The sequence below is a fragment of the Lissotriton helveticus genome, chromosome 1_1 (genome assembly GCF_964261635.1).
Source record: "Lissotriton helveticus chromosome 1_1, aLisHel1.1, whole genome shotgun sequence".
In the NCBI taxonomy this organism is placed as follows: domain Eukaryota; kingdom Metazoa; phylum Chordata; class Amphibia; order Caudata; family Salamandridae; genus Lissotriton; species Lissotriton helveticus.
Genome location: NC_136057.1, coordinates 1,829,454,794 through 1,829,471,107, shown reverse-complemented (window position 1 = coordinate 1,829,471,107; position 16,314 = coordinate 1,829,454,794). Strand labels below are relative to the sequence as shown.

Sequence of the window (16,314 nt, the reverse complement as noted above, 5' to 3'; positions counted from 1 at the left end):
TAAGGAAAATTTCAGGAAGATTCCTCAACCGGCGCCAAAGTTATTCCCAATAGAATGTTGCGATTTCCCTATGGAAAACAATCCTAACTATATATACCTACTGGCTATCGCCAGTAGGTAATATATATACATATATATATATATATATATATATATATATATATATATATATATATATATATATATATCCAAACACCAAACATTTGCTCCTTGCGGGGAAATCCTCTAAAGGTGAACTGTCTTGTTCCATAAGTGAAGGTGCAGCAAGCAGAAGGCAGAGACCAGTGCCTCACATCACAGCCATACGCGTTTCGGGGCACCGCCCTTGTTCACTGGCAGCCGAGAAAAGAACTGAAGTTGCAGTCACATGCTTTTATTTGAATAAAGCCCCGCCCCACCGGGCCTCTCGGCATCCTGGTATTTGTAGTGCTGCATATATTAAAGAACCTCAGTGGATTCAGTTACATTCCCCTTGTTCGTGCTTTTAAAATACATCACCCCAGTGGGTTAACAACAGAGTCTCGCTTTCCGCTGGTTGCCATCACCATTGCCAACACTGGAAGTTTCATCACTCTTTAGGACAACAACCTTATCATCCCGGGATCCGCTTTTGTGCGGCGGGCAATCCCCTCGACTGGACCAGCCGAAAAACATCCAAACACCAAAGATTTGCTCCTTGCGGGGAAAGCCTCTAAAGGTGAACTGTCTTGTTCCATAAGTGAAGGTGCAGCAAGCAGAAGGCAGAGACCAGTGCCTCACTGGGGTGATGTATTTTAAAAGCACAGTAGGTCTTTGGAAAAAATAACAGACTGCTAAAAGCTCTACAGGCCAGACCTAAAAATGGTCAATCATGTTAAGGATGTAAGGGAGGTGATGGCAGACAGATGCATACTCGTTACAGTGGAAATTGACCTACTGTAAGCAATTGTGGTCCAGATTTACAGGACTAACTAACGACAAAATCCTAAACTTACTACTCATGGTATTCACAGAATGCACTTACGACTGTCCTAAGTTTACGTCCATACTCGGGACGGAATTTCCACACTAGGAGTGTAAGCTCCGCACCCGAAGTGTAAGCTCCACACCCGGAGTGGAATCTGGTGTTAATTGACTATATCAGATGCATTGTGGATATTCCGGCCTGGAAGCGGAGATTCCAGCCCGATGGTGGAAATTCCGCTCCGGGTGTGGAGTTTACACTCTGGGTTCGGAAATTCCGGCCCAAGTGTGGACGTAAACTTAGGACAGTCATAAGTGCAGTCTGTGAATACCATGAGTAGTAAGTCTAGGATTTTGTCGTAAATTAGTTCTGGGAATCGGGCCCACAGTGTGTGCCAGTGCCATCCCAGGCCAGTTTTGTTAACTCCAGCCATAGTTATAGAGTGGAAGAGCCTGGCGATTGTAATGAGGTGTTCACGTTGAATGCCTCCTCTGCAGTATCCAGGGGTCGAAGGCTCTTTTCTTTCAGCAATGTGTGAGTCACAGGCGCTTTCAGAAGCCCTGTGTGCTGAGCCAAATACCAGAGACTGGTGTGCCCCAGACTGTCCCACCAATGAAACAAGTGAGACTAGAAAAATGTGAAAAAGAAGGTGCCAGGCTCCCTGTGACCACCAGTATTGAGCCCATGATTGTACGGACGTGATAAACATATTTATTTATTCATAAACATATTTTGTATAGTTCCCGCACTACTGGAAGGACACACCACAGGGTGGGTTGAAAGTAGGACTAATAGCGACACAGAACATACACATGAGCAGTTACAGAAGATGAACAGAAGCATTATAGTGTCAATGCAGAGCAGAGCAGATGAGTTTCTTGTACTTTTTTATTAGCTTTTTAGGTTCCTTGGCTGAATATAGGTAGAAGGGTATTCCAGAGTAGGGATCTGTGGGTGTTAAGGCACTTCCACATATTGCGGCATATTTACAAATTTTTCATGCAACTCAGCACAGCAAGTGAAGTTTCAGCACTGTGTTGCATGAAAGGGAGAGAGGACAACTGTGTCAGATCTTCAAAGAAATGGTGCAATTATGTATTTATTTCATTTTTTAATTCTTCTCCCTGCCTGCGCTGACACACTTGTGGCTGCCTAGTGCAAATGCAGGCACCCTTGCGCCATGGTGCAATGGTGTATGTGTTAAGGTCAAGATAGTTTTTGTGCAGGAATGGATACCTTTCAGCACAAAAATAATAATTTGAAGCTATTTCCTCCATGAATATGTGCTGCAGAATGCAGCAAACATGCAAAGAGGAAATAATAGGGAAAAATATAGATATTTCGATTAATTATGCCAGCCTCAGGCAGGTGCAACATTTTGGCGCAGATCCATGTCTAAAACTCTTTATAAATATAGTTTGTGTCAAAATCCATGGGTGGTTGCACGGGAAAGCCAATGCACCACCCATGGAACGCCTCTCTGACGTAAGGTAACGCAAGGCTGTGCTATGCGCTGTGTCGTGTTCTTTTAACTAACAAAACAACACAAATCAACATTTACATTGTTTTATAAATACCAAAATAGATTTTTCGTCGGGCTTGGGTCAGAAAAGTGACACAAACCGAACGCATAATCTTTGTAAATCTGGGTCTCGGTTCCTTCTGGCTTACTTACCTGAAGATAGGCAGAAGCGTGTTCAAGGGTAGTAATCTATGGATGTTCAGACAATTCCAAGATATATTTAGCACTTTTTGTTTGCGCCAGGACAACTGGCAGAGGGAGGTCACCCATATATATGTAGGTCCAGTTGAAAGCGGAGAGGCGAAACGCATAGACCGTCCATGTTTTGCACTATGGTGTGTTGAATAATTCTTTTAAAAAGGTAAACTACCCGTCAAGTCTACTCCTTATGGCGCTGTGAAGTCCTCGCCGCGTGATGATGTGGAGATCGTCGGAAATATATATATATATATATATATATATATATATATATATATATATATATATATATATATATATATATATATATATATATATATATATGTGTATATATATATAGGAGGAGAGAGAGAGAGAGAAGAGAGAGAAAGAGAAAGAGAGAGAGAGAGAGAGAGAGAGAGAGAGAGAGAGAGAATAAGGCAGGGCTTGTAGTGCTTTGTTGGTGGGACAGAAATGTTAAGGTCACATTGTCCTTGACGGGCAGGCGCAGATGTAGTCAGCGTGCATGAAAAAAGACAATTCGAGATGGCAGAAGATTTCTTTAATTTTTTTTGCTATGAGAACGGTACTTGAGGCATGGAAGGATTCAATGTTGGGTATTCGTACTGAGTCGCCCAGAATGGACCACCAGGGTGAAAAAAGAGTAGCTGGGATTTCCCGGACAAAACATACAAAACAGAAGAAAGCCGTTTGTTTGAAATATGGGTCTGGAGGGGTTTCGGAGAGCAACAAATATTTTTATTGAAATTGGGGTAAATGCATGTCCAACTCCTCAAAACGAGGTCACATTAACTCCAACTCTTTTTGAAGTTTTACAACTGAAACCACGGAAGAGAGAATATTTGCTTGTCTGCAGTGACAGCAACCACTGCAAGGCTGCTCGGAGTGATGTATCTCGAAAGCTTCACTCAACAACTCATCAACAGCGCCAAAAACCTTGGCATCTATTTAAAAAACATTCATCACCTACAGATCCCATAGCGCATACTAGATAAAAAGCAGGGCACCAACCCTTGATGTTCTGTCGTGTTAAGGCCTTCCTCTCAGAACTGGAACTGTGAACTATCTGACAATGTTTCGGTGCTGTCCCATCTGGTTGTAAGTCAATTATTGAGTAAAAAAATCTTGAGCTAAAAATGATCATAGCCAGAATACCTGCTACCAAAATACTGTGATGGTAAGTATATTTAGGTAAGTATTAATTTACTCTTCTGAACTCTACGTATAGGTACCTTGAAGATATACAATCCTAATGCATATATATAGATAGATATTTATATATATATATATATATATATATGGATAGATATATAGGGTTAAAAAGTAGCAAGCCTATACATTCATATTTATCCTTTCCTTCACAATATTTTATAGCTATACTATTTTTGTACTGTTTTTAAACCTTGATATCCTGGTACTTTACTGTCTCATCTTGAAAGAGGGACTGCTCTACAGACGTGCATCCTGGACCACCCAAAAACAAACCTCAGAGCACCCACTGGTGCGTGACCACAGAATCAGAAAGTGCCATAAGGAGAAGAGCAGATAACAGTCATCCTGCTATTTTCCAAGAATCTGGAATTCCGCTCTAATCCAGATCCAAAACCCCCATCCCTACTCCACTTCCTTAAAGGCTATGGGCCTCATTTACAAGCCACTTGCGCCACCAACACATCACTATTTTTGATGCAGCGGTGTGGCAATCAGTGCGCCACTCTGCGCCATATCGACAAACTGACGCAGTGGGTCCTATCCGTCAGTTTGTAGAGCCCTGTGTCACATTATACCTCTGCCAGGTATGATGTATGCAGGGTAGGCATTACACGCAAAAGAAACCATGCAGAACTGGTGCAGTGAAATTTACATTTCACTGCGTCACGCTACAACGTCACTGTGTTGTCAAAATCCTTATGCCTGCTCAGACCATGGCACAGGGCTTTTACAATAGGACTCACCTATGAGTTCTGACGCATTGCTGGAATTGTGTCAGTTTTACGAACAACTCCAACATTGTGTCAGTTTTGTGGCAAGATATGTGTCAGAATGTCTGACGCATCTGTGAATCCTTGGGCCATGGAGCTCTATATTGTAAGTCCAGGGCATCCATTGTGTCACAAGGTGTCACAAGGTGTCACATGGACATTTGGCGCAGGTGCAAGGAAACTGATGCATAGATGCCGATGCATCAGTTTCTTGTAAATGAAGCCCTAAGGACCTCATTTACAAGTCCCTTGCCCCACCACTGTGTCACTTTTTTTGACGCAGCTGTATCGCAATCAGTACGCCACACTGCGCCATATCTACAAACTGATGCATTGGGTCCTATCCGTCAGTTTGTAGAGCCCTGTATCACATTATACCTCTTCCAGGTATAATGTATGGAGGGTCGGCGTTCCACACAAAAAAGCCACATAGAACTGGCGCAGTGAAATTTACAGCATTTCACTGCATCACTCTACGACTTCACTGTGTCAAAATCCTAATGCCTGCTCAGACCATGATTGAGGGCTTTTACAATGGGACTCGCTTATATGTTCTGAAGCATTGCTTGAGTTGCATCAGTTTTACAACCAACTCTAGCAATGTGTCACTTTTGCGCCAACAGATTGGTCAGAATGTCTGACGCATCTGTGAATCCTTGGGCCATGAAGCCCTATATGTAAGTACAGGGCATCCATGGTGTCACAAGGTGTCACAAGGACATTTAGCGAAGGCGCAAGGAAACTGATGCATCGATGCCGATGCATCAGCTTCTTGTAAATGAAGCCCTAAGGGCCTCATTTAAAAGACCCTTGCACCGCCGCTGCCTCCCTTTTTTTGATGCAGCGGTGGCGCAATCTGTGCACCACACTGCGCCATATCTACAAACTGATGCAGGTGCTAACATGAGGAAATAGCAAGTTGTGGCTCCTCTAATTGTATCATTGGTGAAGTTACTGATGGTGTGCCTTTTCTTTGAGTGAAGGTAATAGTCTAAAGGCCATCAGTGTTGCATCTGCTTCTGGAAGGCAAGGTTGTGAAGAACATGGATGTGAAAGTATACAGAGTCGTGCAAAGTCCACTGAGTTGATAATATGACCTTAAAATATTTTGCATGCAGAAGAATGACAATATGGGTGATAAGGTATGGTTAATGTACTGAGTTCTTTCCCCGAATATCAATGTGGAAATGTGGGTCAGTCTAAAGATGTTTGTTGACAAGGAGAAAGCACTTTAAACTTGAGCTGATGAAACTCCATTGAAAGTTAGGAAAATACTTGCAGATAAGTGGTGTAAATGATTTGGGCGAATTGGACATCAGATATCGAGGTTAAAAATTAAGAAGACACAGGGAAATGTTATAGGATCCGCCAAAAAGCATGTGACGGGAAGAGACGGAGCCCATCTAAAATGTACTTATCTCAGCGGCGGCAAGGTAGGCAGCCGGGTGTATTCAGCTGGCATCACCTGCATGTACTACTGTTTCTATGATCTAGAAATCATTGCATTATTGACTTTGCCAGAGCAATACTATTAAAATGCTTCTAGTTCAACTCCAAGCTCCATTCGGGCATCCAGGCTGTTGGCAAATTAATGCATTAACATTTGATGTGAGAAATATTCTATAATGCAAGGTAAAAAATAAACACATAAACAGAATAGTAATATTTTCTGGAATACATAGGAATAATGCTGAAAAAACTGCACTAATGCCAATTGTGGCCAAGCTGTTTACACCTAGACTGTATTCCTGATACTTTGACTGACTCCTGAAAGTAAGTCATTCGGATGGCAATATCTTTATCCAATAACTGCTTTTCTCCTTCCAAGAGTCCTGTAATACAATCAGGGACACATTGTCATTTGCTTGTTGAAGCACAGAGAGCAGGAATGAGGTGGTGGTGTCTATGGTTCTTCTCTCAGCTCTTTGCTCCTTGTTTTGATGGTGAGTTTACTAATCCCCAGGTTCACGAGGTGTGCCATTATAATTCATTCACATCTTGGACAACCTTATGTCGTACATGACCATGTTGAAGTTGTCCCAAGCAAAGATCTTCTTCGCAGTGGGATTGTAGTCGATCATGCTATTATAACGGTAGCGGTTCTCAAAAGGGATGTTTAGCTGCCTGCTGGACCCAGTGTTGGTATCATAGGCAAAGTTGACCACAGCATCAGGGGAAGAGTAGCTGTTGACGGTGTACAAGCTGCCGCAGATCATGAATGCATTGGCAACCGACTGTTTACGGAGAATGGTCTCCCAGGTCTTCAGAACGTCCAGGGTGTTAGGGTCCAGCTTGGAGAGGACTATGGCACCCTTGGCTTTGTCAGTGCTGTAGATTGCCCAGAGTCCGGTCTCATCAACGGCTAGGTCAATGTCTGTATACCCTCCCCAGGAATAAGCGAATTGCCCATGGTAGCCAGCACCTGGGAGCTCTTTTTGAACACCTAAGCTCTCAGATCTCAGATCATACCTGGCGAGGATCCTCGACTTCCGGCGCTGGAAATAGAGGGAACCTCTGTAGACAACTGCTCCCGTGCTCTCCATGGACCTTGGTAAGACATGCACCTTAGCGGGGTAGCCCTTCATGAACTGGTCCAGGTCATTGTATTCATAGACTTGCCGGATGTCTGTGCCCACCGTGTTGATCCTCCAGGTGGTTTCCAATGTGTAGGGAGCCATGGGTTCCGGGTCTCTCATCCACACGCCGTACTTGCCAGCAATGTTCTCTGCTCTGCGGAAGCTGACAGGCTCTCCTACCCAGACTAGTTCTCCACAGCCTGCAAGAAAAGGAAAAATAGGAACCTTTTACCTCGGTACTCAATAGAAACATTTACCATAACCTCCAATATGGCTTCACATTCACAAAATCATTCTCTGAAACACAGACAATGGATCTGTTCCTTAAAAGCACAACAAATTCTCATGTGGAGCTTTCAAATAATCTTAAATCTACACTTTATTCAATGCAGTCCACATCTGGTCAATAAAATTACCCCGTAATGAGTTATATACCACATGGGGTAAATCCCTCCTATTCTGACTTTTTAAATGGCAAATGAGACATAACATGTGGAAGTGGTATTTAACATACCAATTTCTTTATGTTTCGCCTTTTTTCCAGGCATTTTTCTCCAATACATTTTGGCAGGTTTGACCTGCCAGAATTTATCAAGGGAAAATCGCGAAACCGTGATAACTACCACACAACTCGTAATTCTGATGCCTGTGCAGACACGTTTGCATATGGATCGGAAGTTAGCCCGACAAATATAATCATGACCCTTGAAGAGCTTTTGGTCAGCAGTCTCCATCCATTGGTCTGTTAAATTGTCATTAAATTGTGCTTCCACTCGCCACAGCATACAGCATTAGTGACTGCAGAAAGCCTGTGTAAGTTGTTCACATCCACATAAAAATTATTAATTTCTTTTTAATCACAATGCTCTTTTAAAGTGTGCTTCTTAATAGTTTTTTTATATTACATTTAAAAGAATTACTATTTTTTTTGCTTGCTTTCTAGGTACCCATTTAGATGGGTACCTTATCTTCTTTTTAAAGTTACTGTTATGAAGTGTTTATAAAACATTGTGATATTGTAGTTGGGGGCAATTTTAGAGTTTCTTTCGGGAATGATGACAGGATACTTCCTAAAAAAGCAATGATAAAATGCATGGCACCACTAAAAGGATTTTAACATCACTAATAAAACAGCTATACCAGTGACTTTCTTAATGTAACTGTTTTATTGTAAGCATGGGGTGACCACATTTATGTGGCAGTCTGTTTTCTTTTATTTCCATTTGTTGCATATAACAGCATTAGGAAATAAAAAATAAAAAATATTTACCCATTGCATCATCATAAGGTCAGACCTATTTACTTTGCCAATGCTTGTTATAATCCTCTGCTAAACCGAAGCCTCATAACTCTCAAATACTCTACAACAAATGATGTAGGAGCGTATTATATCTATATATGGCACAGTACAGTCAAAATAAATGTTATCAAAAACAATCTTTCAGATGAGTTGTTTTCTTGAATATTCTTTTATTTTCTGTTTCTTGAGTGAAAAGTCACAACATAAACAGCCGACGCGTTTCGTCCTATGTCTAGGACGTCATCAGGGCTGTAAATACAAGAAGTATAAACAGAACATCACTAATAGATTCCTTGACTGTACTTGATATTTTCAAATCGGCCACTTTTTTTATATATACCCCCGTATCACCAATTACAAAATCATTGTGCATCCCCTAAACAGTTAAACCCAAGTTTGAACATGACAGGAAGCAAAATGTAACATGATGCACACATAAACAAAATTATTTCTTATATTTTCCATGAAATATTCAAGACAAATAAAAATTCGATTGAGACAACATCATATACATTCCATGTGGACATTCAAAATGTTCTTCATAATTCATAATAGACAACTTGTGCTCATCAATGGGGCATTAGTAACCAGGATGAGAAATATGCTAAAAAGAGAAGGGTATTCCTATGTCCATCGTGACCTCGAATCTCTTATATAATGGCTTTTGCATCCGCTAGCTATGCCCATGCCCTTTATAATGTTGTCAATAAAAAGGCCTCAGCTCACCTTTTTTTTGTTGATATGTTGCTTTCAACTTGTTATCGGTGTTCGAGTAATTCTTGGCGTATTATTCCTGAGTCCGATATGAAACACACAAATATTCTATCTGTGAACATGAAAACCAAGCATGAGTATGCATATACAAATTCTAGTGTAGTGTACTAATCTTCCCAGATCATCATCTTTTCTGAATGGGAAAGACCCCTCTTAGACTGACTGCCATACACCGAACCCTCAAATTTAGAGAGGGCCGCTCCAATCTCTCCATGCCACCTGTTTGACATAACTCACATCAATCGAGTGTAGCCTCTTGTCGCCCGTTTCCTTAGTAATGAGCGTTCCCTCATCCAGGTTTTCTCGTCAATAGTATTCCACAACCATCAGCTGAAAAAATAAATAAACACGAACAACTTCTAACTATCCCACTAAATGAAGGAGCTTGTCCATATTCACCTGGTCATTGACCAGTACACTTTAGACATGTACCTTAATAAATTGTCTCAATGACTGTTCACATCACATAGGTACCCTTGTCACTTCCTCGTATTAGACAGAAATGCCGCTTACATCTTAGAATGCGCTTTGTACTACAAGTAAAAGACGACAAAACAATGCGAAAAACAGGATGCTCGAATCAAAAGAGGCCTTGTTTAACATACCTTCCTGGTCCGCCGATTCATCTCTTTCCGTTAAGCGCCGGTACTATTACCTGATTGGGACTCCCAATCAGGTGCTAGTACCGGCGCTTAACGGAAAGAGATGAATCGGCGGACCAGGAAGGGAGCATTTAGACCACGCAAGGTACACAAATTAGGTATGTTAAACGAGGCCTCTTTTGATTGTAGGATCCTGTTCTTAAATAGACAGGATATTTGTGATAGTCTTTGCACTCAGGATTTATCGGCCCATGGGTGTGGACGGACAGACGATTTAAGCATTCCACGGTGAGTAGGAACCGGTTGTTAGAGTTTAGAGTAGATTGTTTTACGCTTTAGATGTAGGTAATAACGGAGTATTTTTTGCATTGTTTTGTCGTCTTTTACTTGTAGTACAGAGCGCATTCTAAGATGTAAGCGGCATTCCTGTCTAATACGAGGAAGTGACAAGGGTACCTATTGTAGAGAGCCACACGGCTTCTACACTACAATGTATCAATGCATACACGCATTCATACACCCTCGGGGCGGGCCCGCCCGGAGGTATATAATAAATGGCGGAAGACCGCTCGGGGTCTTTCCGGCGTACCCTCATCCCTTGTGTGTGTGTGTACTTATTGCAGGCGCACCCTGACCACGTGCGAGGGCCCGACCTCGCATCTAACACTGGCGACGAGGCCGGTACCGCCCCGCGCGTGCCTGTCTGCCGGCCAGAAGCTCCTGCTCTCTCCGCTGCAGTCCGCCTCCTCTACGCTGCCTGCCCGCTGCATTCTTGGACGCGGTACTCACCCGCCTGGCCGTCTTCCCAGTTTCGGCTTCTGCGTGCGTGCTCGGCTGGAGGCCCCCGCCCACGCGTCTCCTTCAAAGGGAGCGTGTTCAGCCGGCGGGAGCCTGCCCACGCATCGACCGGGTGAGTGCCTGCTCTGCTGCCCCGCCTGCGTGGCGCCCCTGTGGCCTGGCCTGGCCCTGCGCGACTCGCGCTTAGGGCCGAGTTCTTTTCCCTCGCCCAAGCGCACAGCGCGTGCGCGCTCCGCCTCACGCACTGCCCCGGAGGGGGGGTGAAGAGGGAAGACGTTGCACGTCTCACCCAGGCCTGCTGTGGATATCCAGCCTCTGTCCTCACACACACAACTGCGCAGGCAGTGTCGTGCTTCACGATCAGGCTCCTCTGGCCCTGCCCCTGTCTCAGGAAGGGTCTATCAGCAAAGCAAGCATTGGCAAGCTCAAGGTTCCATCGTCAAACAAGCATTGGTAACCTCAAAGGCAGTTCTCGTCTTCTCACAGGGTGTGTCTCCCTGCGCTGTTACACACATTAACCTAAAGGTCGCAGCCTGTGTGCACACGACAACCCCGCATCTGGTGCATTGGGCACGACATCACGGACAGAGACATGTCGAATCCAGCGACGGGAGACGCGGCGGCGGCGCCCGCCACCAGCACTGCGCAGCCAGGCCCCGCCGGCCTGCCCCAGAACCGCGACACTGGCCCACCAGCAATCAGTCATGCCCACGCGGGGATGGCCCCCGTTCCTCCGTTCAGTGAGTCAGCTGACCCGGCAACTGCGGCGCCGCGGTGGAAGGTGTGGCTCGGCCGCCTGAATCTATACTTCAAGGGAACTCGGGAGACCGACAACACGGTGAAACGATCACTTTTGATCCTCTATGGGGGCCCGGAAATATACGACCTCTTTGAGACCCTCCCGAACACAGGTAGCGAGGATAATTACGACGCGGCGGTGAACGCGCTAAATGCCCATTTTGATCCCCAACTGAACAATGACTATGAAAAATTTAAATTCAAACGAGCATGGCAGACGGAGGCCGAATCCGTCGACATGTACTATGCCAGGCTGCGCCGGCTGGCCAGCAGCTGCCCATTCACTGACCCACGTGAGGAAATCAGGGACCAAATCATCGTAGGTTGCAGATCCAAGCTGCTTAGAAAACTCATCCTCAGGCAACCCGGAATCATGCTGGACGACATCCTTATCCTTGCTCGCTCTCATGAACTGTCGGACTCCAGGGCGGATGAGATGGAAATAACGCTACGCTCCCCCATGGCCCCACCGGTCACACCCAAGATGGCGCCCATCAAGGAAGAGAGGATAGACGCGCTACAGAGAAGGCCGGCTGGCGGTCGCACACGACAATGGCAAGCCCGTGATGCCCAGTGCGCATACTGCGGGGGAGACCATCCGGCGACAGCAGTATGCAACGCAAAAGGAAAGACCTGTTCGAAATGTGGCAGACTCAATCATTTCGCTGCAGTGTGCCAAGGAGGGAGGTACAGGCCTAATGCCCCCAGGTCACGGGGCGGATATGGACCCAGGTCACTAACATCAAGGGTGCGGCAACTGTCGCTGGAATCAGTTCATCCGCCCCCAACACGCAAGCCCAAGACAGGAGGCCGCACTATGAAGATGAAGATGATGACGAAGTATACGTCATATCGTACGTCAGCCGGGTCTCCACAAAGAAAAGGCCGCCTCCCATGTGTATGATCTCGGTTGAAGGTACGGAAATGAGAGCGCTCATCGACACCGGGGCATCGGTGAATGTAATGGACTCCGAACAGTATGAGCAGATGTCGCCCCGACCCACACTTGCCCCCTCAAGCGCACGTATATACACGTACGGCGGCACTGAACCACTGCCACTGCGATGGGTCATCAGCACCACTATCGTCAATGGCGATTACACAACAGAGGCCCGATTCCACATCACCGAAGGCAAGAAGGGCACGCTTCTCAGCTGTCATACAGCCGAAGACCTAGGACTAGTGTTCTTCGCCAACCAAGTGCACCAATCACACGCCGATAACATGCTACAAGACTTTCCCGCGCTTTTCAATGGCCTAGGGAAGCTCAAAGGAAAGAAGGTCAAATTGCACATAGACACATCCATACGTCCAGTCGCCCTGAGGCACAGAAGGGTGCCTTTCAATCTCCGGCCCCAGGTCGAGGCGGAGCTCCAGAGACTCGAAGATCTAGACGTCATCGAGAAGGTATCAGGGCCAACTCCCTGGGTGTCCCCTCTAGTTGTAGCGCCAAAACCCAAGCAGCCAGGCGCCATCAGACTGTGTGTCGACATGAGATTGCCCAATGCTGCCGTGAAAAGGGAGCGACACATCACCCCAACAATGGACGATATCATCGCCGACCTCAACGGGGCGAAGTGGTTCTCCAAACTGGATCTTAACGCTGGGTACCACCAGCTGGAGCTTGAGCAAGAGAGTCGGTATTTAACAACTTTTTCCACGCATGTCGGACTCCGACGATACAAGAGGCTGAGCTTCGGTGTGTCATCAGCGGCCGAAGTATTCCAGAACGCGATCAGAGAAGTCTTGTCAGGACTAAGCGGAGTTATTAACCTAAGTGATGACATCCTCATATACTCGAACACGCTGGAGGAACATCATGCCCACGTGAGAGCCACACTGCAAAGACTCCAAGAACACGGATTAACCCTTCACAGGGCAAAGTGCTTGTTCTATCAAGAGGCCGTCGACTTCTTCGGCTATACGTTCACGCGCGAAGGTCTCAAGGTGGATCCGAAGAAAGCCGAAGCCATCAGGAACGCAAGCACACCCCGGAGTCCATCCGAGGTCCGAAGCTTCCTCGGAATGGCCACATACTGTGGCCGATTCATACCTAATTTGGCGGCCCTAGCAGAACCACTGAGAATGCTCACGAGACACGACCAGGAGTGGGAGTGGACCTGCGCGGCAAATCAAGCATTCCAAGACATCAAGACGGGCCTTCTAGACAAATCCACAATGGCGTATTTCCAACCGCGCAGGAAGACAGAGCTCGTGGTAGACGCCAGCCCTGTGGGCCTGGGAGCAGTACTACTCCAAGAACACGGCCGAGACGAATGGAAGCCTGTTGCTTTCGCCAGCAAAGCCCTCACAGACACGGAGACTCGATATGCCCAGATCGAGCGAGAGGCGCTGGCCATCAAGTGGGCCTGCCAACATTTCCACTTATACCTCTGTGGACAAGAATTCAACATAGTGACTGATCACAAACCACTCCTGCCGCTATTCACCGGATCATCCAGGCTAGCTCCCCCACGGATTGAGCGGTGGGCGGTCCAGTTACAGGGCTACAACTTCAATCTGGTATTTCGACCCGGGGCCCACAACCCAGCAGATTATCTGTCACGACACCCAGATGTGACGAAGAAGGCACTCCCACTCGCAGATGGGCAAGTCGCCGAAGAATTCGTCCGCATGATATCCATGGCCACCTGCCCTGACACGCTAACTCTGCAGGAGATAGGTGAAGCCACCAACGCAGACGAGACCCTGATTCGAGTCAAAAGAGCCCTTGAGGATAGCAGCTGAACCAGGTTCCTCGACGGGGTGCAAGGCCTGAGACCGGAAGTGAGCCATGCCCGGCAGCAGATATGGCAGATCCGCAACGAGTTGAGCGTAGGAGACGAAGGGATCATGCTGCGAGGGCACCTCATCGTCGTACCTGAAAGCCTCCAACGACACATGCTCACCATTGCCCATGTAGGACACCAAGGGATGGCCAAAACGAAAGCCCGGCTGAGGAATAAAGTCTGGTTCCCTGCCATGGACAGCATGGTAGATGACATGGTGCGATCGTGTCATGCCTGCACCATCACCGGGTCAGATCCAGCCCCAGCTCCAATAATCACGGAAGATGCGCCAACGACCCCGTGGTCACACCTGAGCATCGACTTTGGGAGTTTCCCGGACGGCAGACACACCCTGGTAGTAGTAGACTCATTCTCGAAATTCCCAGTCGTGGAGATTGTCACATCCACGGCATTTCGTCAAGTCAAGAAGGCGTTAGATCACATCTTTGCCACGATGGGGCTCCCTGAAGAAATTAAATCGGACAACGGACCGCCATTTCCAGGAAAGGAGTGTCAAGCGTATCTGGAGGGCCTCCGGATAAAGCACAGAAAAATCACACCGTTGTGGCCACAAGCCAATGGCGAAGAAGAACGACTCATGCGGACCCTCAACAGGGCCATCCGCATCGCCGTGGACAATGGAAGTGACCCGGAGGCAGCTCTGGATCAATTTCTAAGTGCGTATAGACAGACCCCACACAGCACCACGAAATGCGCCCCCGCACACGTTCTGTTTAAGAAAGCTCCACGGGGAAACATACCAACGTCCCCCACCTGGACACCAGAGACAAGGGACAGCGATGCGATACAGTCGCGGAGAATCAGTACCAACCAGAAAGCGAGTGAGGCTCGACATGCGAAACAACCTGGACTACGGGAAGGAGATACCGTGGTGGTCCAAGATCGTCATCCTGGGTGGAAGTTCAGGACACCTTTCGAGCCCGAGAGGTGGACAGTCGAGAAAATCCAAGGAACCATGGTGACCGCACGCCTGGGCCGCCAGACTGTCACCCGCAACATATCCTGCTTCAAAAAGACAGGAGGGCCAGAGGGCACTCCCGCCAACACCGGAGAAGCATCGGGTGCAGGATTTGACTGCCAAGACGAAGACGGACTATGGGCTGGAACCCCGGCAACATGCCTGAACCCGGACGGACTGAATGAAGACGTCATCCAACAGAGCACCCCTCGAGACACCGTGTCAGGACCTGGGTCGCCAGCACGGAATGCCGAAGCAACCCCGGCTGGGGCTGTCGGCTCCTCGGCCCGTAAAAATCACCGGTATCATCTAAGGCCCAATCCCGGACCGAGCCAGAGGTTAAGAGACTTTGTATGGACCTCACCCTGAACAATAATATAATCACAGTAGATCCAGTATTGAACTAAATTGAAGGAGGGATGTAGAGAGCCACACGGCTTCTACACTACAATGTATCAATGCATACACGCATTCATACACCCTCGGGGCGGGCCCGCCCCGAGGTATATAATAAATGGCGGAAGACCGCTCGGGGTCTTACCGGCGTACCCTCATCCCTTGTGTGTGTGTGTACTTATTGCAGGCGCACCCTGACCACGTGCGAGGGCCCAACCTCGCATCTAACACCTATGTGATGTGAACAGTCATTGAGACAATTTATTAAGGTACATGTCTAAAGTGTACTGGTCAATGACCAGGTGAATATGGACAAGCTCCTTCATTTAGTGGGATAGTTAGAAGTTGTTCGTGTTTATTTATTTTTTCAGCTGATGGTTGTGGAATACTATTGACGAGAAAACCTGGATGAGGGAACGCTCATTACTAAGGAAACGGGCGACAGGAGGCTACACTCGATTGATGTGAGTCATGTCAAACAGGTGGCATGGAGAGATTGGAGCGGGCCTCTCTAAATTAGAGGGTTCGGTGTATAGCCGTCAGTCTAAGAGGGGTCTTTCCCACTCAGAAAAGATGATGATCTAGGAAGATTAGTACACTACACTAGGATTTGTATATGCATACTCATGCTTGGTTTTCATGCTCACAGATAGAATA

The 16,314-nt window shown here is 46.8% G+C and overlaps 1 protein-coding gene across 1 annotated transcript in view; it reads right to left on the bottom strand.

Moving 5' to 3' along the window:
* Positions 1 to 3,182: 3,182 nt before the first annotated feature.
* Positions 3,183 to 16,314, bottom strand: part of MYOC (myocilin) — a 73,010-nt gene continuing 59,878 nt past the window's right edge. The window contains exon 3 of the mRNA XM_078641108.1: positions 3,183 to 7,421. Within this exon, the coding sequence (XP_078497234.1) occupies positions 6,637 to 7,421 (785 nt within the window). The 3' untranslated portion in view covers positions 3,183 to 6,636. The remainder of the gene's footprint in view (positions 7,422 to 16,314) is intronic.